General features: G+C 39.3%; 2 protein-coding genes across 4 annotated transcripts; one reads left to right on the top strand and one right to left on the bottom strand.

The window, feature by feature from the left end:
- The first annotated feature begins 532 nt into the window (after positions 1-532).
- Positions 533-11,722, top strand: LOC113675816 (WD repeat-containing protein 37). 3 transcript variants are annotated; one of them, XM_089214438.1, is made up of 10 exons: positions 533-675; positions 2,042-2,472; positions 6,354-6,475; positions 7,085-7,168; positions 8,037-8,117; positions 8,759-8,850; positions 9,006-9,234; positions 9,329-9,451; positions 10,148-10,331; positions 11,104-11,722. In XM_089214438.1, exons 1-10 carry the CDS (start codon positions 556-558, stop codon positions 11,282-11,284), a joined length of 1,647 nt encoding a protein of 548 aa, XP_089070564.1. In that variant the 5' UTR covers positions 533-555; the 3' UTR covers positions 11,285-11,722. The 3 variants fall into 3 exon arrangements, with proteins under 3 accessions (XP_089070564.1, XP_027048214.2, XP_089070565.1); XM_027192413.2 differs by having other exon boundaries at positions 7,082-7,168; XM_089214439.1 differs by lacking the exon at positions 533-675 and adding an exon at positions 1,306-1,378 and having other exon boundaries at positions 7,082-7,168.
- Positions 11,723-12,686: 964 nt separating this feature from the next.
- Positions 12,687-21,027, bottom strand: LOC113675838 (uncharacterized). Its single transcript, XM_089214437.1, has 8 exons — positions 20,864-21,027; positions 17,457-17,911; positions 16,875-17,207; positions 16,033-16,247; positions 15,521-15,715; positions 15,022-15,157; positions 14,068-14,522; positions 12,687-13,499 (listed from the first exon to the last, which is right to left on the bottom strand). The coding sequence occupies exons 2-8, from the start codon at positions 17,899-17,901 to the stop codon at positions 13,182-13,184; spliced, it is 2,097 nt and encodes a 698-aa protein (XP_089070563.1). The 5' UTR covers positions 17,902-17,911; positions 20,864-21,027; the 3' UTR covers positions 12,687-13,181.
- Positions 21,028-22,299: the final 1,272 nt, after the last annotated feature.

Genomic DNA, 22,299 nt, shown 5'->3' with positions numbered 1-22,299 from the left:
TTTATTGAGGCAGCTGGGATTCAGGACACAGATTTAGTATTCAAATAACAGAAGATGATAAATCAATAAATGTTCATTCAAAATAATTGAAGAAACTTTACTCGGCAGTAAATAAAGAAAAATCTTTTAGAATGTTTATTATACAATTTGACACGGTCCATCAAACATTTTAATTGTTTCATGACATGGTCTAGTATAAATTATTTCGCTTTAGCACATGTTTTGACTTCCTACATCTTAATAAAAATGGACTATGGAAATGTTTGTGGTGTATCAAAACGGATTTCATGAATAGTGCTAAGCTTTATACACAAAGCGCGATTTGATTAATAGCGTTATCTTGTGGAAAGGCAAATCAATATGAGTTAAAATTTTAATCGTTGTGGGAAAATAAAGATAAAAAAATGACCTGCTGTTTATTTTGTTTTGGCATTCCAGCTGCTGGATCACGGCCACGGTGAGGGTAGACAGAAGAGAGAAAAAACCTAACCCTACCCCAGCCTGGAACATGTTGAAATAATTATTCCCAGTCTTCAATCATTTTCAGCGTGTATAATGGCCGACTTCGATAGACAGAAAGTTGCTACTGAGTTACGAAAATTCAGGAAAAAGCTACGGCAAATTGAAAAATTAGAGGACTTAGAGCGAGAATTAACGGAAGAAGAATATCTTAAGGTAATGGTGAAAGTTAAAATTTCGTACTGAAACTGTGCCATGGTAAACAATAGCCACGTTTAATACGCGTCTCGTAGCAGCTATGATTACAAACAGTAGTGCAGACTATACTTCTTTGCTTACAGTTTGTAAGTAAAAACGAATGTAAAGAGATTTGGGTCAACTTGCTTTTCATCAATTTGATTATAATTAAAGGTTACTGAGGTCGTGGTTAACACTTACTGAAAATGAATTGATTCAGCTTAACTGTAATTTACCCGTGAGCGCGAATGTTTTTTTTCCGCCATCGACGAGTTTGTTGTTGAGAACAGATCACCTGGCCGGAAGCGATAGATAAGCACGAAAGTTAATTTTGGCACCAATGCCTGTTATTTTTACCCATCTGTTGATTTTTCATAAATAGTGAGTCTGGTCCCAAGTAAGTTACAATGCTTTTTCCCTTTTAAACGACTGATTTTAATTTTCCACATTTCTTTTCAGTACTCGATTTACCAAATACAATTCGTAGTCTGTTTCCACACAGTTCATGACTAAATAGAGCAAGGCTGACCACAAAAATTCTTTGGTCACTGCCAGCTTATCAAGTGTCTTGTAATCATGACAGATTTTTCTCATATTTCTTCAAAGAAGGATTTACTCGCTGGTCTGTTTGGTTGAAGTTGCAGGAGCCAAAAAGTTAAAGTGTAGGACTTAAGATTTAAAGGTATGGGTTTTAGCCATACATTAGGAGCTATTTTATTGGTGATTTCCAGCAAAAAGCATGAATGTGACTTTGATTCAAAATGCATCTTTTCACCTAGAAATATGCATGGGTACTGGTGTATTTTCAAGGAGACCTGATAAGTGATCTGCAATGAACCAATCATCCCAACCCCTAACAAGCTAGAATAAAACAACAGAGTCTTTGTTTGTGGGCATAAATATGTTTTGGGCCTGACTGAGAGTCAATTAGCCCAAGACACTAGGAGAGGACTTAAAATGACTCATAGAAAGGCCGAAGAGATAGTTATGTCCAAGAAAAGAAACTATGTTACTATTATTATCACTTTGGAAAACATTGAGAAATAAAAACTGAACAAAATGACAACAAAACAGTCGGAACAATCACACAAGCATGCATTTTTTAATTCAGCCCACCAAGATCTCTACTTAAGCTTGCAAAGTGTGTCACAATGCCTGACAAGGTACTAAATAAATAACACTTATTTTTACATCACACTATGGAAGCTTGGATTAAGGTTCTTGCAGTGTGTCCCACTTGCTTTGAATGATCCATCATGCTGATGTTATCTTTTGTCCATCAATTTGCAGCTTTGTAAGTTTTTAAATTCAATAGATAATCTTTTTTTTTTTTTTACATTCTTAGCTTTGCACAAAAGATGAAATACGCTCTAAAGTGCAGCAATTGGTAGCAAGGGAAGACGAACTGAATTTGGAAATACAAAGAATGGAAAATCAAACAAAAGAAGATGAACCAGCTCTGTTGATTCAGCAAGAAATAGAAGAGGAAGTAACTACCACCACTTTTTTCACATCTGATGTTGAAGGAGCAGAACAAAAAGTTATCAGTCAAAGTGCGCAGGATGAAAATAAACCTAATCAAAGCAAGAGTACAAGTACTAATCAAGGTGCTGTTCAGGGCAAGGTGCCTGATACTCCGCTGGCAAATACAAAAACTTGCATATTGCAGTCACCATCCCTAAACAGTGATATGAAGTTTTATGTGAGATCTTTAGAAGGTCACAACGATGCGATATGTTGTGTTCACTGTGAGGGTTCAGTTCTTGTGTCTGGAAGGTATGTTTCACTATGTGCAGCTTGCAATTGATGATAAGTATTGCATGGCTTTCCACTGTCATGCATGCTTTCTAGTACAATTTCCCTTTTTAACTCTTTAACCCTCAGAAGTGATGAACATGTGACTTCTTCCTGCAATTACAATAGGTTATCTCCTTAGCAGGTTATGAGAACAGAAAAGCTCACCAGCTACAGGGTGTTTTTTTGAGATAACCAAATTCTCCTGTTAAATTTTTGAAAAAAACTAAGGAAATAAGTTGGAAGAATTTCTATCTTAAACTTGGAATTTAAAGGGTTGATACACACACCCCGGATCATTTTTTCAGAGCTACCATGATTGTGTCGTGATACTCCAAAGTATCAGTTGCTGGAATAAGGATAGTGCCCCTTCACTTCACTCCTTGGAGGAAAAATTGCATCAAAATTTCTTCCCAATAGGAACAAACTAATACTCAGAAAGGGTTCCCTGTGGCCAACATGGATGGTCAATTTTCAAACTTTTCAACACAAAAATGACCCTGGACTCCAAGAGGAGTTTCCCTGTGGTCATTAATCCTTTGCATCCTAATATCAGAATCTATATTCTCCATACTCTTCTCTACACATTCCCTTTAGTGCTGACAAGGACAACTCATTTATCAATGCAAGCTTCTTAGGTACTGGGCAATTATGTCCTTTTTTCTCATCATAATAATGAATGATTCAGCAGTGTTACTGTAAGGATGATTGAGATGCTGGTCACTCCAAGGATTTAAAATACTCCACCATCAATGCAGTCTCTGTACTCCCTTACTTAAAAATTCATTCCTTGGGGCTGGTACTTTAATGGTGTATTGATATTGGTACCCCCCCCCCTCATCCCATGTAGTTATTAACCTTTTAACCTCCAAGATCTGATTGTTAATTCTCCCCTCTTGCTGCTACACATTGCCCAGTAAATTAGTTATGAGAATATGGTCTGAGATCAAGATGACCTCTCCCTGATAAGTTTGAGTATTCTTATTAACTGTTTGCTAGAAAACTAAGTGGATATCATAGGGAGAAGTTTCATGTTAATCAGCTCTGGGAATAAAAAGGGTTAAGGGACCTGTAGGCAGAAGAGGGAGGGGCTGCTTCCCCACAAAAATGACTAGTGATATTACTTTCCCTCTATTATCCATTTCCACTCTAACAGAATGATACAATTTTTTCAATTTCTTCATTAGCAGCCCCAAACTAGTTTGCCAAACAAAATAGTAGCCCCAAACAAAATAGTTTCTAATACTTTGGTCGAAAGTAATCCGAGGTATCATCGTTGTTCCTTTCCTTCGCACTGTAATTGGCCGAGAAAACTGGAGCCACTCTCTCATCCAATCAGATGCAAAACTAAAAGCAATCACGACTTGGTCGCCCTCGTTTTCCCGTGCTTTGGTTTTGTTGTTTTACTTTGGGTTCCTATTGGCTCCTTAAAGTATTTCCTTTCATTTTATTGGCTGTTGGTTTTTCTTTTAGGACACTCAATTCAAAAGCGTTCTAACAATTCTTGGAGGTAATTCGTAGGATATGAGATCAAATCCGTGACTTCTGTGTGATGATAAGAATTCCTGTGTACGTAATATGAGCATCTCCCTCAAAGAAAAACGGCATAAGGCCACTGGAAAAACTTGCATAAATTTCTTTTGGATGAATTTTCTTTTGCGGTATTTAGTTTGGACGGTAAAATTTGTTATGTTCAGTTGACTTCGATAAAACGGAAAAAAGTTAGACAAACAAGAGATTATCAGTTTATAATCTCCTGTAGACAACCCATCCCTCATAAAATTATTATTATTCGATAAACAAAGAGGCTAATCAGATTTCGAATCCAGATACTGCCTTAGCTGGATAGCAGGGCAAGAAATCCAAGGCAAAATCCGTTTTTTTATGACGCCTAGTGCAGCAAGTAAATCGTAGCACTTGCGATGTGATTGGTGCTGGTTTGTCACATGACCAGAGCGGCTAGATTGAGTTGGCGGCAGCTATTTTGACCAAGTAACGTGAAACACAGGCTGTATTGCGAAAAGGTTATTTGTTTCTTTAATCGTGTCAGTTTGAAATGACCTGGAATACTAACATGGTCTCTATAGCCCTCTGCTTAATATTCTATCTGAACGATGAACCTGCCGTCGGCCTTCTTTTATTTTTCAAGTTAATTCCGTCGGCCAGAATAAAAACATTAATATCTAAAATTTCCATTCGTCAAGTTGTTAGAGTTCGTGTGAAAAGGATAGTGTTTGAGGTTTGTACTTTGTTGCAAATTTCTTCACGTTGTGAATTTTGTAATCTCGTGAACTCCCAGTGAAATCTATCGTGATAGCTTATTCACATACCTGCCGCAAGACCAGTTCACTGCTGCGATGTGCGGCTTTGAATTTCTTAATATTTAATGATAAGTTAGTTTCATCTAATTTGCAAGAGATTTTGGCCTTGAGGCTGTTATTTACCGGTTGATAAGCAAGGTATAGCACACACCATGCCCAAACTCAGCGAAAGCAGCAGAGAAGCGTCATGCTAAGATTTAACGGTGAAAGGGCGTGAAATATTTTATCAACGTTCCAACACAGTGACTTGGTGCCATGTTGTTTAATTTCAGGAAGGATAAGAACAGGTATTTTTACTAATCGAATGGCTCTGTTACCTGTTATCAACTTATCGTGCCGTACTGTTATTCCTTATCGACCTCAGTCACCGGCATCGTTAGATTTGGACAAAAATGAATTTGCACTCGTATTATCCAGTAGATATCTGATCGGAATGTCCTGTATTCAATATTCTTTCTTCCAGATCAGTAAATCGTGGAAATATAGCATAGGCTGTTGTTTTCTCGTAGAAGAAAAGCAGTCTAAGTTCAATGGTCGTTAACTTATGAAATATTTTTGAACTGCAATTCCATTTAGGTGGTGAAATTACTCACGAGTAACTGTAGCTCAACCCTAGTGTCTTTCTGATTTATTGACAGGGGTTTCTCAAAACATTTGAAGGCAATCTGTTATACATGTATGCATCTATTTGTCTCCCAAATAGCACATGAATCTTTATCCGTCATTATACACAAAACATGTAAAATAATTCCATATAACATACTTATTTTTGAGACAGTTGTCCATTCGCATAAGACGATACTCTTTTCTTACGAAAATTTTTTTTCCGTATCATTCATATTTGAATTGTGTTTATTTATTTATTTTTTATTTGTTTGTTTTTGATAGTACAGGAAACTGTTAATTTTTGGATTTCCCAATCACGTCTTATTTCTTATCACACCTAATATCGTGAAGCTAAATTGTGAACATAAACCTCACACCCTAAAACCAGCATGCATATTCTCCATACTGTTCTCTTAACATTTCTTAAGGTTCTTACAAGGAGAATTTGTTTAACAATCAAGAGCTTCCTTACTTGATGATCATTTCTTTTATTCTCGTGACCTTAATGTGTGATTCAGAGGTGATGTTGTAAGGAGAAGATAGATGCTGGTCACTCCTAGGTTCCCTAGTTTTTATCCGAAGTGCTATTTTCAGGTTCACTTCTTGTTGGTAGTTTTAAGTATTCAGAGAAATATATTTAAAACAATGGCAAAAACCGTGAGGAGGTTCACGTTTGTCTTGAAGTCAACTCGATTTTTAAAACGTAAGAAATTTTGGATGGATCATTGTTAGTATCTGAGATTTGCGCTCTTACCCCTCCCCTCTTCTCCCCTCCCCTCCCCTCCCCGAACCCAACATTAACCTTAACTTGTTATCAGTTGACCGTTGTTGGGTCATGGGAGGGGTAGGTGCGCAGTTGCGCAGATACTGACATCGATCCTAAACTTTTTGTTCGTATTCTACTTCACTTTGACAACGTTGCCGGTTTTTTTCCAGTCGCGACACCATGCTAAAGTTGTGGAATGCTGACACAGGGAAAGAGGTGAAGAGCTTGGGAGGTCATACTGGTTCCATAACATCAGTTTTCCTTCTGCCGAAAAGGGATATATCATCATGCGGTGAGAGAGTGGTTTTGATATTTCTTTGTCTGTGTTTCTGTCTATGTCTATCTATATATTTTTCTCTATAAGACCTCACTCTTGAAAGGATCCCCCTTACAACTATGTTCAACCCTCTTTTTGTGTTGCAGCCTCTCTGAAGCGGAAGTTTCGAGCGTCGCCATTCGCTCTGACGAAGGGTTTACCCTCGAAATGTCAGCCTTGGAAACTGTATATTATCCAATCAGTGGTTAAAAACCAATTTATCTTGTAATATTCCTACCGACGCAGCACTACAGTTTCGGTTTTTTTTTTCTTTAGAAAATGATCCCCTTTTTCGTCTTTTGCAATGTCTATCTGTAGATCTGTCTCCGTCGGTCAGACGGTCTTTCTGTCGGTCATCTGTCCATCCTTTTGTTTACCTGTGTTTTCTCTGTTGCTCTATTTGCCTCATATACTTCCCGTTCTATTCGATCTTCCTGTCTAAATTTCCTATTTATTTCATCCGTAGAGTTATCTTATTCGTCAGCCCTGCTTGTCTTTTTGTCGCCATGGCTGGCTGTCCTTTTCTAGTTTTCCTATCAACCTGTCTTGTCTTTACATTTCTTGCTATTTTTGTCTCCCTAGAAGTGTCTTCCAGTTTTCGACCTGATCAGTACTCTGTTGTCACGGGCTCAAAAGATTGCTCCATGAAGATCTGGTCTCTCTCAAACGGTAAGTTAAGCAGTTGTTTTCTGGGATGCAACGCTTTAACATGGTCACGTTGCGCGTGCGTGGTGAAGAGAGATTCATGAACTTTTCCGCGTGACTAGCTTGCCGACGCCTTACCAACTCCCCTCTCCCTCCCCCAAACACGCCCTCTGTATCCTCTCTTATGCCTAAAACAGTAAGAGATGGAAAGTCAATCATATGGTCGTTTCTGTGGTATAATTTCCTCAGTGTTTGTGCCTGCAAAATTTATTTATTTCTGCTGTTTACTTGGCATCTTGATCGCGACAATCGGTCTGGATTGTCAACGTGACTTTGTACGTGATATTTTTGTTGTCACGTTATGGAGTTGCGTTTGTGGCCTCCATCACGTTATTACATTAAAACGTCTCTTTAACGAGTCTTAACGTTGCCAGGGATCAGATGTTTATTTCTCTCGTTCGTGTTACTGTACTCGAAAAACGTTTGAAGTCACGGAAGATAAAATAGAACGCTTGATCGATTCAATCTCTACGTCTAAGTATTATGTTTACTTATACCGCCGACGTAATACAATTGTTTTATTGGTCCCTCGAGAGTTGCGTATTTGCATAACAGGATGAGAACCCGCTTCAGCAACTACATCCATATTACTATAACACGGGAATAACTACTTGTTTATTGGAAAGCGCTTAAAATATTAGCAGTGGTTTGGGAGCAGTACTATTTCCTTTCTCTTCAAAAATGGGATTTGTCCGTAAGTGATGTGAATATGTTTTCGTTTTCGATTTCATTTGTAGATACTTGTGGCTCGAAGGATTTTCCCTTTCGTAATTCTTATTGCGCAGTAAAAAATTTTTCGTTGTAAAGTGATTTCTTCCTTCTCTTTCCTCAGGTCAGATAGAGCGATCCATGTATGCCTTTTCACCTGTTGAATGCCTCGACTGTCGCCGTAATCTAACAGCGGCTGGACTAGGTTGGTCAAAGTTCTTATGTTAGCATGTGATGTGGTTATGTTGATCACGTTCCTGTAAGCGAGCGAACTTTGTTCCCTTAGTTTGCCAACGCGTAGACTTTAAGACGGACGTCATAACTTAAACATAACCAGAACGTCATAAGCGTAGTGTTTATACTGAGTGTCGCTGGATCAGTTGTACTTTCTGTGTGAGAAACAAGCAAAGTAATTTATTGCGTCAGCCTTGGCTGGGGTCTTCAAGATATCAGTTACAACAGAATATGGTGTAAATAATCGAACTCTTGGTTTAACTGACGCGAAACGTAACATAAAAAACTATGAATATGAGAATTCGAACGGCAATTCAGTATCACTTGTATCTTAACAAGCTTTTTTTCTGTATAAACATTTGAATTGTTGCTTTAATGACCAACTGATATTAGTTAACATATTTGATCTGTTGATCTGTTTTAATCGTGAGTCGCAGAGTGACAAATATATTCGTCTGTCAGAGAAAAATATATTCGTCTGTCAGAGAAACGGCGAAACTCCGTTGATTTCAAATAAAAAAAGAACCTCTCAATCAATCGTGTGAATCCGAGTGAATGGTCTTGTATGTTTTATAAATAGTGGAAGGCAAAAACTATTATGTAATTTTATAGATGGCGGTAAAGTTGAGCTGTGGGACCTTGAGACCGGAAATGCTGTGAGATCTGTGCGTGGTCACGATGAAGATGCCGTCACGGCCATCAAGGTATCCATGGTAACATAGTTATGTAGAGAAATATGATTTTTTCAAGTGAAAAGAATACAAGCGTTTTTACTTTTAAAAAATTAGAAATAGCATAATTCTTGCACGAACTGCTGGACTTCGTTTAAATATTTTTTTGGCTATTATTTATCCTCTAGTTCCAGGACGACCGTGTGATCAGTGGCTCGGCCAGTGGAGTGGTGAAAGTCTGGGACGTGAGAGACAATTCTCTTAAGCCTGTCATGAGCTCGGACCAGGGTGCTGTGGGCCAAACTACCGCGGGTGTGACCGTCAAACCCAGAAGGGTGCGTTGCTTGGCAACAACAGAGGAAACAATTTACTGGGGAGATGATGGAGTAAACATGAAGGCAATGGACTTGAAATCAGGTACAGATATCGCATAAATTTACTTGAATTACTTCTGGTCATGCCTAAATCTCATCCTGTGATGCCTGACTAATTTTTCTTTTTCACCGCTTAGGTAAACTCCGAAAGATTCGTAATCACGTAACAGAATTCGGGTCGACAGGTGCCATGGAAACGACGGATTCGTGTCTTGTTAGCGCTGGTTACGACCTGGACCGTGGGAATGGATACTTGAATGGTATGGCTTGGGTTTTTTTACCTTGCTCTGTGTGGTTGCCTCACATCATGGCTTCATGATGTTGCATGAATAATTATTCTATAGCTCTAAAAGAGCTATTCACGCTCTTTGCACACCCAGTAAAACTCGACTGGAGTCAGATGACAAGAGCATACAAACATCGGCAAATTAGATAGCCTTTAGACCAGACGTAATTTTGGCCAGCGAGTGCTCAGTACATGTTTCTTCTTGGTGAAAAAAAATAGCCGCCATCTTCGGCAGCGGAAGGCTGGGGAGAGGAAAGAGGCAGGGGCCGGACCCCGCCTCCTAGCCACACCGTCCACTTTAACTCTAAGTCAAACATGGCCGGTCAAATAAATGATTGCGAGCATGTAACATTAACTCACCCCAGAAAAACGGCAACACGACTGGCTACCAATTAGAATATAAAAAAATATCTCAAAGAACCAGTGAGCACTCAAGTGAAGAGAGGTGACGTGTGTGGAGGGCGGGGAAATTCGTGTGACGTTGTCTTGATTGGTTCCAGTTTTGCATCTGATTGGATGAAAGGTTGACTGAGTCCTGTGGGCCAATTAAAGAAGGAAATCAAACCAATTTAATCAATGCACTCAAAAAATTGCTCCTAACAGATCATTTAAGCAGGTTTGTTGGTTGATCTTGAACTCAGTTTAATTTGTCCCATTTTCGTTGGTTTAGTTCGCAGTTTACCCTCAGAGGAATATGTAGCAACCGTAGACGACAGAAACACCGGAAGCATCACGTGCCTATCATGCACGCAGACTGCACGCGACCACGTGACCCTTCACAGGATGTGCACGGGAGGAGTGGAGCTGAAACTTTGGGATCAGTTGCCGAGTTCAAAGGTCAAGAAACGATCGAGGTAGATGAAGGTTTCTTTTCCCGCAATATTTCTTTCAATTTCACTCTCTCTTAGCATTAGTCGGGAGACAAACGAGTTTTCAAAAGGCAAAAAATGTTTAACTCCGGATCTCGCCTTGGTGCATGTAGCTGACAGAAGTCATAATGCGTACCTTCAGTCGCGCTTTATCTTTATTTTGATCCTTTTCAAGACTAATTAGCATCGAAGCAGTAACCGAAATCGTGAGATTTGAGGAATTAATTTATGCGAATGCCTTTTCGAATTGACGCTCACACCCTAAATGACTGTCTCATCAAAGAAAACAACGATAATACCCATATGCCTTTTAACCGTTTGACCCCTAAGTGACCAGCATCAAGTTTCTCCTTACAATATCACCCATGAATCAAACATCAAGGTCACGAGTATTAAGTATATGATCACCAGTTAAAGAAGTTTCTTGATTGTCAAACAAATTCTCCTTGTCAGCGCGTTAGGAAAATTTATAGAGAACAGTGTGGAGAATATGCATACTTATTTTGGGGTGGAGAGGGTTGAAGGAAAAAAGCCGTAAGGGGAATTTTGATCAAAACAGCAAACGAAGACAGGTGATATCATAAACCTCTCTATAGACGGTTCCCAAACTAACTTTAATCAGCTGAAGACAACCAAGAACGATAGAAGTAGTAGTTTTTGGAACTATTAAAGTAATATACTTGTTGCTCAATGATAAACGGAACTAGCTTTCTACAGCTGTCAGGAAAAGTTAACCAAATTTTCTCTTTTTTCACAGACCGGAAACAGAGGACTGCTACATCACAGCTAAGCATATCCGGCGGTTCAGTTTCCCGGATTTTAGTGACACTGAGAGCAGCGAGGATGAGGACGACATACCGGCAGGCGACGAATCTGATGACGACGATGACGTCAGCACGACCGGAAGTTCGTCACGATCTTGGTGCACAATATCCTAGGCAAAAAACTAGGTGTAGCAGACATCAAATATCATGATGCATTTCGCACGTGCAAACGAGTGCAGCCGGCTGGGGCGTCCTCCGCCCAAAGATAATGGATATGTCAGTTGAATGAATCGAGGCATTCTTGCGATCGTCGAGAGGCAGTTTTGATCCACAAATGTCTCTCAAGGCTCTACCTTGCGTGGTGTTAGGATACGCAGTGATAAATGGGAGAATTTTAAGGAATTAAGGAATGATCGACCTTGGAAGAAAGGTTTTCAATATCCAAAATTGCTCAGATTTTACTTATATTTCTTCTTGTTTTCCATGGTATTTTAACACACAAACAATAGACGTTACCGTTGTTGTGGGAGCTATTCATCATGGGATGGTACTAATTTTTTATTCGCTGTCTTTTTTGGACAGACAAATGTTATAAACACCAAGTGTTTTTTATTGAGTGTCTCTATCTTGTTACACTATTTGAACTTAAATTACACTGGGGTGAATTCTAAAAGGAGTTAGTAAGAGTAAGTGGTTAGGGTGTGCTCTGTAGATCATAAAATGACGTCACATGTAACGTCACGCTCAGAAATCCTCGCTATGTCAAGAAAAAAATTGTTAGTCACTCGGAAATTTTATCCTCAACTTCTCCAAATCTTCCTACGTTAACAGTCACTATGGCGGCACAAAATTGCTTTATTTGTTGAAAACTTACCAATGCTTTTTAAAAACAAAATAGAGTACAAGGCTCGCTCTTTCCAGTTAAAGTCAATACAAGACAGTTGTTTTACCTCAAGGAAGCAGTAACAGGGACCGCGCAGAGGGAGGGGCTAAGGGAGCTTTAGCGCCCCCCCCCCCCCCACTTTTTTGCAAACATAAAAATAAATTAAATAAAAAATATCCTAACAAAAATAGAGCCCAAAATAGCCCGCCCCCCTCCCCCATATTTCAAAACTTGCTGCGCGGTCCCTGAGTAATAGAGGTTCGCCTCGAAGCACGCGATTTTTTTATGCTTCACAACTGCATTAAAGAATACACTTTGATACTCCTTCACGTTGAAAACGACAGAGAGCAAACGGCAAAATGAAAATTGGCGGGAAAAACTTGTTACGTGATCATCTTTGTTGTTTCCTCTTTAGCGTAAAGGTCATGCTTTACCTATCATATAAAATGTCTTTCTCGCCTGACAGGGTTACCCGCGATGAGTTAGCCATTTCCTTGTAAACGGTTAGTTGAATTTTTCAGAGAATGAGTGAAAAGTTAGAGTAATTTGGCAGGAGGGTTGTCTAGTGGAATGGGGCTAATTGATCACAGAGTTAACCAAATCCACTAACTGACATCATCCCATCCGAGTCCAGCGTCTACCAATGTTCTACTCTCTTGGTTATCGAGAGAAGAGTCCACACAGAGACTGTGGTTTACTCCACAATACACAACTTGCCTTTATTGTTTCCTTTTGAATGACTGACAATTAAATTACCCATCAGTTGGTGCAATATATTTAGATCTGCTAAATAGCCGAATATTATGGTGGTAAAGATCTCAGTAAGGTATGCTGACAGCTTTTTAAAGATCCCCCCTAGAACGTGAAAGAATATCATTAAAAGGCGAGCACCTGAGTTTGATTCTAAACGCTACTAAGTTTAAAAATCAAAAAAGCTAATGAGAGTGATCTAAATACTTCTTTAAACAATCATTTTAAAATTGAATAAACGCTATTACGTTAAGCATAATTCAGAAATAACTCCTACATAGAATACACATGAAATGTCTATAACTAATTAGGTCTTATATTCTACCGATTGCAACCGGGCATGACGATAATATTTTGAATTCCAAGCAAAATTGAAAGAAACCCCAAGCTAGATAATCATTTCTTGAAAAGGCTAAGTAATAAAAGCATTCCATTCAGCTACATTTTCCCGTCCTTTTGGGGAGATCCCTGTTTTATGCGCAGAAGTTTATCCAGGACGTCTTGTGTACGTGGCAGCGCATTCTTCAAAGCCAAGGACTGGTTCCTACACAGGGTGCGCTTGTCCCGGATGTCCTTCCTTTCCTTCAAGAACTCAACCAAGTTTTCTTTCTCCAGAGCGCGGTCAAGATCGTCTACCAGCTGTGAGACGAAAAAATGCAGGATGCAGCGGGGAACTGTGTCACACACATTCATTTTAAGCACGTTGAAACATCGCAACACGTTCCTTTTGACGTTCTTTGTTTCCTCCTGCTGTTCCTAAGAAAAAGAACGATAATGCTTCCCTCAGAAAATTTGCCTGTGTACCTGAGTACTCTTGGTGTCAATCGGAAACATTCCTAACAGTTAGAAAAATTAAAGTTGGTGTTCATTTCACTCTCTGGTGACGGGACACCTACATCATATCATCACCCGTTACCAAACCTGACTCGCTACCTTGCTGAACGCCATTAAGACAGCAAATGTCTAGGAACATACTCCAATTTACGTGCACTGAACTCACAAGAAATAGCGTCATTTAAAAATAAAAAAATTAAAGGAAGCTGTTACATTCTGTTTGCCCAAAGTGTGGACCAAAGACAAATATCACCCTCTAACGAAACTTCGAACTCAATCCCATCATGCTCAAGGTCACGCGCTTGGTTCAACGCAAGTAACAACATACAAAAATACCTTGTTTGTGTATTCAACACAAAAGTCCTGCATAATGTTCAACCACAACAATCGTTGCCCGACATGCTAATGTGTTTTTAAAGAGAATGGACGTAACCCTGACCTGAGAGGCTTTCCATCATGCAAGTTACCCCTGAAAATTATTTGTTCTCACCTTATACATATATATGCTTGGGCTAGAACCTTCAATCTCATTTAGCAGCTTCTCGGGGTATAGATTTTTCGCGAGATACTTCATGTGAGAAGTCGTCTTCGACATCATGCATGGATGAAGCTTGGAGGGATCTTTCAAGGGGACCCCTTCCCAGGTGTTTATCTCTGTAGGTGTGGGGATTGGGGCGAAAACGATATCGGTGCTCTTTTTCTGCATCTCTAAGAACTGTAGGATAAATTCCATGGTCTGTTCGCGTTTCTTTTCAAAAATCTTGCTGACAACTTTCACTTCAACTGCTTCTTTGAGTGTTGGAAACTTCGACAAGGTTTCTTCGATGGCCTTTTGTACAACATCTCGCAAAGTTGCCTCGACATTTCTGACAAGTTTCTCTGACAGGGGTAGCAACCTATCAACTGGGCTCAGAAGTGTGACTGGTTTACCATTGGCTTGTACTCCTATCAAAAAAACAGAAAAGTGATTGACTGCATCGTTCCATTGAAAAAAAGTCTAAGAACTTTCCTTTATGACACCTATATTAAGGGGGCATTATTTCAGAGCCAAAGGTGTACCCTTAAGGGAGGAGCCAAGGTATAACCTTTCTTCCGCTGAACTTTATTGAAAGTACATCTCTAATAAAGGGACGCTTTTCCTAGATCTGATACTGTGACCTGAATTGAGCGTCCCCTGAGTAATCTATCTACTTGTTATCTTCACTGAAGGAAAAACTACATTCAAGTCCCAATAGTGTACCCAGAGGGAAGGTTTTACTTTAAAACCCAGAACACTTTCGACATTCAATTGACAATTGCTCTATCCGAAAATAACTTGTAAGGGATTCATTTATGTAAAGGTTTTCTATGAGGTTTTCAGCCTCCTACCCTGACATTATCCAAATTAGCTTTACCAGAAACAAATGTTTTGTTCAATAAAGTTTAAGAAGCTCTTAGTTAATACCTGTATACTTCTCATAAAGAAGCCTCTGTAGCAGCTGACTGTTTTCACTGCTGTCTCCAAGAGGAGCAGCTACGCCCTCCAACTTTCTTTGTTGTCTTCGTATTTCATCGTCATTATGCATCTCCAAGGGATTCACCTGTGACAAATTTTATGAAAAAAACAATTAAATGCTAGGATCGTTCTAACTGCTCTGCACTATATGTATGCCAATCGTAAAAGTCGTGCTTTGTGATGTATAAGAAGATGTTTGACCAAGTAGTTCTTTCTTCACCTACAAGTATAATTCACGAAGAAGTATAACTTGGAAAGCTAAAAAAAAATTGAATGCTGGGATTGTTCTAAGTGCTTTATACTAAAATAATTATTATTATCATTATTTAGAATGACTTAAATTTCCGCTACATATCGTTCTTTACGAAAAATTTTCGCCCAACACTCTGTGATAAGTGACTACTCATCTATACCTCGACACTACAGACTATAACCCAAAAACAATCACCTTGAAAACTTCTCGATGGAATGAATTAAACAGCTGCCTGACGCGTTCCCCTCCAGCTGTGTCAGAAGTATTGTTGAAAAGAAGTTTATTTAACTCTCTTATTAGATTTTCTTTCAGTTTCATGGCCACTCCGCCCTTGCCTTCGCTCGACTCTGGTACCTCACACCTCTCTAGTTCTACCGGTGTATCATCCACCTTATTGGATCGAAATATTGTGATATTAAATTGAGACACGAAACTAGACAATATTGTCATATTCGTGTTGCTTACATAATGCACACGTTATCATTCATCAAGTGGTTACGGAGCGATTATACCAATCACTAAATACAATGAAGAAAACCCAGTGAAGTTTAGGATTACTTTCGACACCCGATAGCAAATTTTGCCTTGAGACCCTGAGTACTGGTCCGAGTGAGACTCGAGCGGTCATTCGTTGATTTCCAGTGGTCTCCCAAAAGTGCTAACCTGGCAATGATAAAATAATCTCTTCTTACAAACGATTTCCTTACTTCTTTTTCTCGCCTCTTCATTTGTTTCACCAGATTAGGAATCTCTGTGATCATCTTCTCAGCCAGTAAAGAGATCATGGTGTCCATGAGTCGATCAATTCCACAGACATGTTGAATGTCCTTGTACTGAGGATGCCGCGCAAACCATAGTTTTTCTTGGACACGTGTCGTTTCAGCGTCCCAGTCCTTCTCAGCTGGATCTGTACCATCTTTCCCTTAATGTTATATTGAAAAGAAAGCCGAAGGCTATAGGCTATTTTACCTATAACATCCCTACATGTCTTCGAACTAAATTAGACCTGAAGTTTTCCCGCTCTCTTTACGTGTAGAAAGAAATCATGTGTTTCTTTCGTTTTAACTCACTTCACGCGGGGATTGGTTACAAAAAAAATATATCGAGCCTCACCCTCGATCAATCAAATGCCAGACTATACCAATCATGACTCCTTTGTCTCTCGTATTTTCCACTCTTCACGGTATTTATACGTGTTTACCCTTATTCTTATTGCGGGGGTTTTAATAAAAGCCAGTTAAAACTGGCGGTCTTCCCCCCCCCCCCCCCCTTGGTTAGCTTGCGATCGAGCTCTCGTGTCTAGGTTTCATCTTACAGCACAGCCGCCCATCAAACCATCGCCGCTTATGGAAAAATTACTCCAAACCCCTGCATTAGCTCTGGTATTCTCTGATATTTCCCTCACTATCACTAAGCGATGTGACTACTTCAGCTTTGCTTTTGCGACCATCAGAACGTTTTAAATAATACCTTACAAGTCCCTAACTACTGGTGTAAGTTAAGCTATCGACTCGTTTCAAAGTTAAACAAACTGACAAACATATTTTACCTCGCAGAACAATAAATCGGTTATCATCCAGTGTGAAGCTGGATTCATTCATGGCCACCTTTTTCCCCATGTCATCGGATTCTCTCAACTTATCTGGTTTGGTAAGCGCACAGATTGTGCGGCTCCTAAAATCTGAGGCCTTTTGCATAACAAGGTTTATTGCACTGTCACCTGTGGGGTCCCCTACTTCGGAAACTATGACGATAATGCTGTTAGTGTTTTTCTCGATGTATTCCAAAACTAGATCTTGAGTCACGATGTTCATGCGTGGATCGTCGTTGGCGAAATGAGCGCCGGGAAGGTCCACCAAGGTAAGAGTCGTGAATTCGGGACCTGGGGAAGAAGAAAGTACGAAGTCAAAATAATTTGAACAGTGCAAGATAAGTTTAAATTTCAGACTGAACTTGGAACTTCTATAGAGCTGAATGAAGGAATTTTCAAGACTGGCAGGAAACAAACAGCAGTGAAAAAAAGTTTCTCTTACTTCATATTCACTACATACGAACTGCTACCTGCTACAGTAAAAGGATGCTTAAATTACATTGATACGTGAAATCTGAATTCTAGTTAAATTAATCTCACCTTGCAGAGTAACATTAACAGGAGTTTTCGAAATTAGAGTTCCCTCTTCCTTCGCTAAATTTTCTGTGACTTTGTTAAGAAATTCCTCCACGGCATCATCCTCTGGATTTTCCTCAGCCCTCCAAAGACCATTTAGATCGCATCTAACCTCCACGAGGCTCTTCTCGGCGTTTCTTATGTTGAGTATTATGGGACATGTAGTGCGGGCCTGTAAGGTGTTTGCGGTTTCATTGCGGCGCATTGGGAGAAGATTTCGCCCAATCAGACGGTTTATCAGAGTGGTTTTTCCCATGTTTTGCCGACCGACCACGACCAGATGTGGAATGTTGAAGGCTTGGCGTAAAGTGTCGTCACTTATCAAAGTTTGAATAAAGTCAAGAACAACACCAAACTCAGTAGTTCGGCCATATTTCGCAACAGGTGTTTCGGTGACTTCACTAGACATGGTTTACTATCTGCAATGATGAAAAAGACCTTTGAGGGGTCAGTCCCTATTTATCCTTTCATTGTCACAATGGCCGCGAACTGAAAGAATCGTTGTATTTGACGTTGATGTTGGGGTAAAAAAACAAATCGTTCACTCGGCTGCGCCTTGTGAGTCCATAACAGTTTGATTACTGCGACGACGAATATCATAGTGCATTATTAGGCAACCCTTGTGGTAAAATTTCCAGACCACCTTTAATAAAGCTACAAATTTAAGGTTTGGTTTTCGACAACGAGCAACAGAAATATTTGTTCAAAAAATCCGACCTGCGAGCTTCCGTATTTTTTAGTCCATAACATACAAGAAATGTGTTTTACAAGAAATTCATTACCTGACTCATGAATTCCGCGTTGAATTGTATGCAAAAAACAGGTTATGTAAGCTAATGAATTTTCCTTGAATCACATAATTGAATAAAAAAAGAAAAAGAGAAAACAGTAATAATATTGTTTGTTTTTACCCTGACCGCGCGCCCCAGAAAGCCATTTCAAAGACAACTGTCATATTTGTCATTGCGTTGGCGAATAGGAAGCAAGGTCAGTCGTACATGTTTGAATCTTCGATAACATTATTTGTACCTTATGCTTGTTTTCACATTTTTTTTTCAAACGTTTTAAACAAGCTTCACACTATCTTAAGGATAATAGTGGTATTTCACTGAATTTACGAGCCGTTTATCTTTAACATCTTTTTTCAAATTTCCAAATCGTTTGCTCGAGAAGGAAAATAATTTACACTTTTTACTTTTTTGGTGGCAAAACTGAAAGAAATGAAGTGTCCAAGCGAAAGCACTGATAGTTTAACATCGCGATTAAAGGTATTTATTTCTTCTTCTGTATATATGACAATCGACCCTGGCACTTCTTCCGTTGCCGCTTATTCGTCTCATTTGGTTGAACTTTCGCTTGCCATTTTCTGGGCCTTGTTCGCAGGATTTTCTCGCTTTCTCGTTGTCGCGAGCGAAAGAGGTTTTTTAATGCCTCTCCACGAAGTTGTAGTTCATTTCAAAACAGGATAGAGCCTCTGGCTCACTTTGAAACACGCTTCTGCTTGTTGTGGCTCTTCAAAAGGTGACAATGGTTTTGAAAACACTTTAAAATAACTTTGTAGAAAACTGTTATAATTTAACGATAGTTATGTCTACGTAGATGCGAGACAATATCACTTAGCCTCGTTTTCAGCTCGCAATTCCATGCAAAATACTTCGCTTCGTTGACCAATGCGAGAATGCGAGATTCTATTTAATTATGCGATTCAATTGTGCACGATCAACGAGGTCTCACACTAGCGCATTTCAAAAGATTTTACTCAGCTAACCTTTGTTGTTGGTTTACTCCCTCTGTTTCTTAATTAACACTTGGGTGACCCAAACGGAGAAAATATTCACCGGACTAAAATTAACCTTAGAATATGATTATTTCGATTCAATCTTCACACATCCGCTATATTTGAAGGAGGTGGTGAAACTATTTCGGAAAAAGGAAACAGATGATTTTCTTACTCAAATAACTCTGTTTAATCCGAGGGCAACGTTGTCATCGTTTTAATTATTAATTTCTTAATTAATCCGCGTAAAGAAAACAATCTTTTTCATCGTCTTTATCCAGGCGCAGACCCAAGTGCAAAATGCGCCAATTATATTTACCGCAGAGGAAACTAAATCTTAAGCTAGATTTGCTTATAGTTGGGCGAAAATTTACTAATAGTATATAACAATGTGGAAAACTGTGAACGATTGCCTTCATAAGCGTCATGTTCTTCGAAGTCTTCAAAACTGAATTGTCAAACAACTGTGAAATTGAGACTGCGTCTCAGTCAGGCGGTCCGGCGGAAGGCATTGGAGGTAAGGTAGGCGGAAGGTAATGGAAGTATCGAATTTCAACATTGATCGGTCTTTCGTGGTTCAGAATTTCTTATCAAGCTGTAATGGAATCTATGTATACTAACAATTTCTGGCCATTATGAAAGAATCTTTTCAACCGTCGTTCTGCTGAAAACATCACCCGTATGATTCAATTTTCGCAATGTAAATAAGCGCACTTGTTCATAAACAGAAGCTACGGTTCTGACATCTGTTTGAGATTTAATTTTGCAATGGTTTGACAATTCAGTTATGACTTTTGAAAAGTTGTGCCCATTGTTAAATATCGTCAGTAAATTTTTGCTCAACTATAAGCAAATGTAGCTTAAGATTTAGTTCCTCTGCGGTAAATTTTATTTTGCGCTTTTTAGACTTGTATCTGCGCCTGCATATGTACAGTAAAAAAGAATATGTTTTCTTTACGCGGATTAATTAAGGAATTAATAACAAAAACGATGATAACGTTGCCCTCAGATTGAGGTCAGTTATAAGCTTAAGTTTAAGTTCCCTCCGCGGTAAATTTAATCGGCGCATTTTGCACTTAGGTTACCGTCAGATTGAAGTGAGTTACATGTTAAATAAAATTATCGGTTTCGTCTTTCCGAAATAGATTCACCACTTCTTTCATTTAAAAATTTCAATCAAATGTAAGAACCGTAGCTTCTCTTTATGAACAAGTGTGCTAGTTTACATGCGGAAGTTGAATCAGACGGATAATATTTTCAGCACAACGACGGCTGAGAAGATTCCTATTTTAATGGCCAGACATTGTTAGTATACGTTGATTCCATAATAGCTTGATAAGCACTTCGGAACCACGAAAGACCGATCAATGTTGAAATTTGATACCTTCGAAGATGATTCATGGACGAGAAGGGCGTCGAATTGCTTTAACTTGGTTTAACTGGAAAGACTTAAACACTCATTGCAATTGCCAAAGACCAGCCGCCTAAGCTCTGATATACACTCGCATTTGAAACAATTTGTGGTATTTTACATTATGGGTGACTAAAAAACCGTAATCAGTTATGAAAAACTTTTATCAGTTAGTTGCCTTACCTCTCGATACGCGTTAAAATCTCCGCGGGCACGTATAAACTGTTCTAAGGTTGAACCGTGCGAAATCGTCAGTTTCGTGCCGGGGAACACCTTGATTTAAGTGAACGAATAGGCTCTTTACAGGACTTCATCACGTGCTTGGATACCACATGGAAACGCACTGCTGGGAGCAAGCAAACCACAGGCAGCCTAAGCTCCATCTGTATGATGATCATCTTGCGAAATTATAAGAATTTGAATGGGAATATTTACAACCGCTCTTAGAAATAAAAAAATACAGTCAAATTCTCAATTAAATACCTCACCTTACCTTCACAGAGCATCGCTTGCCATCTGACTATGTTGAAAATAACCCATTTTAGCGAGTTATTCATTTCTAGGTTTACTACATAAGAGAAGGACAAAGCTACAGACTCTATTTCCGAATGCCCGATACGAGAAGCGAAAAATCTAAGCTCAAAATGATCGGACGGCCACAAATCCAACGCAAAACCCAAGCACATATATTGCAATTTCATTTCAATTTATTACCAATTCAATCCTCACCGTGAAACCGACGATACGCCAAAGTTTGCTTCCAAAATTTCCAGTTTAGACGTTTCTAACGATCCGTGCACACATTCACCAAGACAATCGACTGTCGAAAACGAGCTTGGTAACCCTGCCTCCTTTGCATACTGAGCCTCGCCGGGGACCACATCATCACTTATCATCAACAAATTGTTTTAGAACCCCGGGTACAAAGTGACGGTGTGGTCCCTGATCGACGAGATTCACTTAGCAAAGGAGGCAGGGTTACCAAGCTGGTTTACAATCGTAGTGAATGTGTACAGGTCGTTAGCGACGTCTAAACTGGAAATTTTGGAAGCAAACTTCGGTTTAGCGTCGGTTTCATGGGGAGGATTGAATTGGTAGTAAATTGAAATAAAACTACAGTGTACGTGCTTGGATTCTGCGTTGGATTTATGACTACCCGGTCATTTTGAGCTTAGATTTTTGGCTTTGCAGCCTTGTCTTTCTCTTAAGAGTAGGAAACTTAGAAATGGATAACTCACTAAAATGGGTTCTTTCCAACATAGAAAGCGGTCAGACAACAAGCAATGTTGGACTCAACCAGGAGGAGGGTTTTCTATGGCGAATTCGCCCCATAGAAATTTGCCCTTACCGCCTTTCGCGTGTTTGCCTCCTAACGCAAAAAACAACGCCTTTACTAGTTTACCTTGAAATCTTTCGACTGTTTCCTTACCGCAGAACGTAATCCAGCTCCAATGTAAATATTTACAGCCTCTTTTCTCTTCCCAAAAAAGTTCCTAATAGAGCTTTTCATCAATTTAATTTGCTTTAAAAAGTAAAATAGTGATATTGCTTAAACTCAGCTTAATTTTAAACCAATATTATGGTATTTATACGCTTCTGAATTGTACACATCCGCTCAA

The sequence above is a fragment of the Pocillopora damicornis genome, chromosome 8 (assembly GCF_964200805.1).
Source record: "Pocillopora damicornis chromosome 8, jaPocDami1.2, whole genome shotgun sequence".
Classification (NCBI taxonomy): domain Eukaryota; kingdom Metazoa; phylum Cnidaria; class Anthozoa; order Scleractinia; family Pocilloporidae; genus Pocillopora; species Pocillopora damicornis.
The sequence above is the reverse complement of the archived record's forward strand: the minus strand, read 5'-3'. Positions and strand labels throughout refer to the sequence as shown.

Bases quoted from the DNA above. Each gene is read 5' to 3' on its own strand.
- LOC113675838 (XM_089214437.1), bottom strand. From the start codon at position 17,901: ATGTCTAGTGAAGTCACCGAAACACCTGTTGCGAAATATGGCCGAACT. The intron at 17,208-17,456 runs GTGAGATTAATT...CTTCTTCCCCAG, and splicing joins TGTTAATGTTACTCTGCAAG to GTCCCGAATTCACGACTCTT. The intron at 15,158-15,520 runs GTGATTGTTTTT...AATTTGTCACAG, and splicing joins TCCATCGAGAAGTTTTCAAG to GTGAATCCCTTGGAGATGCA.
- LOC113675816 (XM_027192413.2), top strand. From the start codon at position 556: ATGGCCGACTTCGATAGACAGAAAGTTGCTACTGAGTTACGAAAATTC. The intron at 9,235-9,328 runs GTACAGATATCG...TTCACCGCTTAG, and splicing joins GGCAATGGACTTGAAATCAG to GTAAACTCCGAAAGATTCGT. The intron at 10,332-11,103 runs GTAGATGAAGGT...CTTTTTTCACAG, and splicing joins AAGGTCAAGAAACGATCGAG to ACCGGAAACAGAGGACTGCT.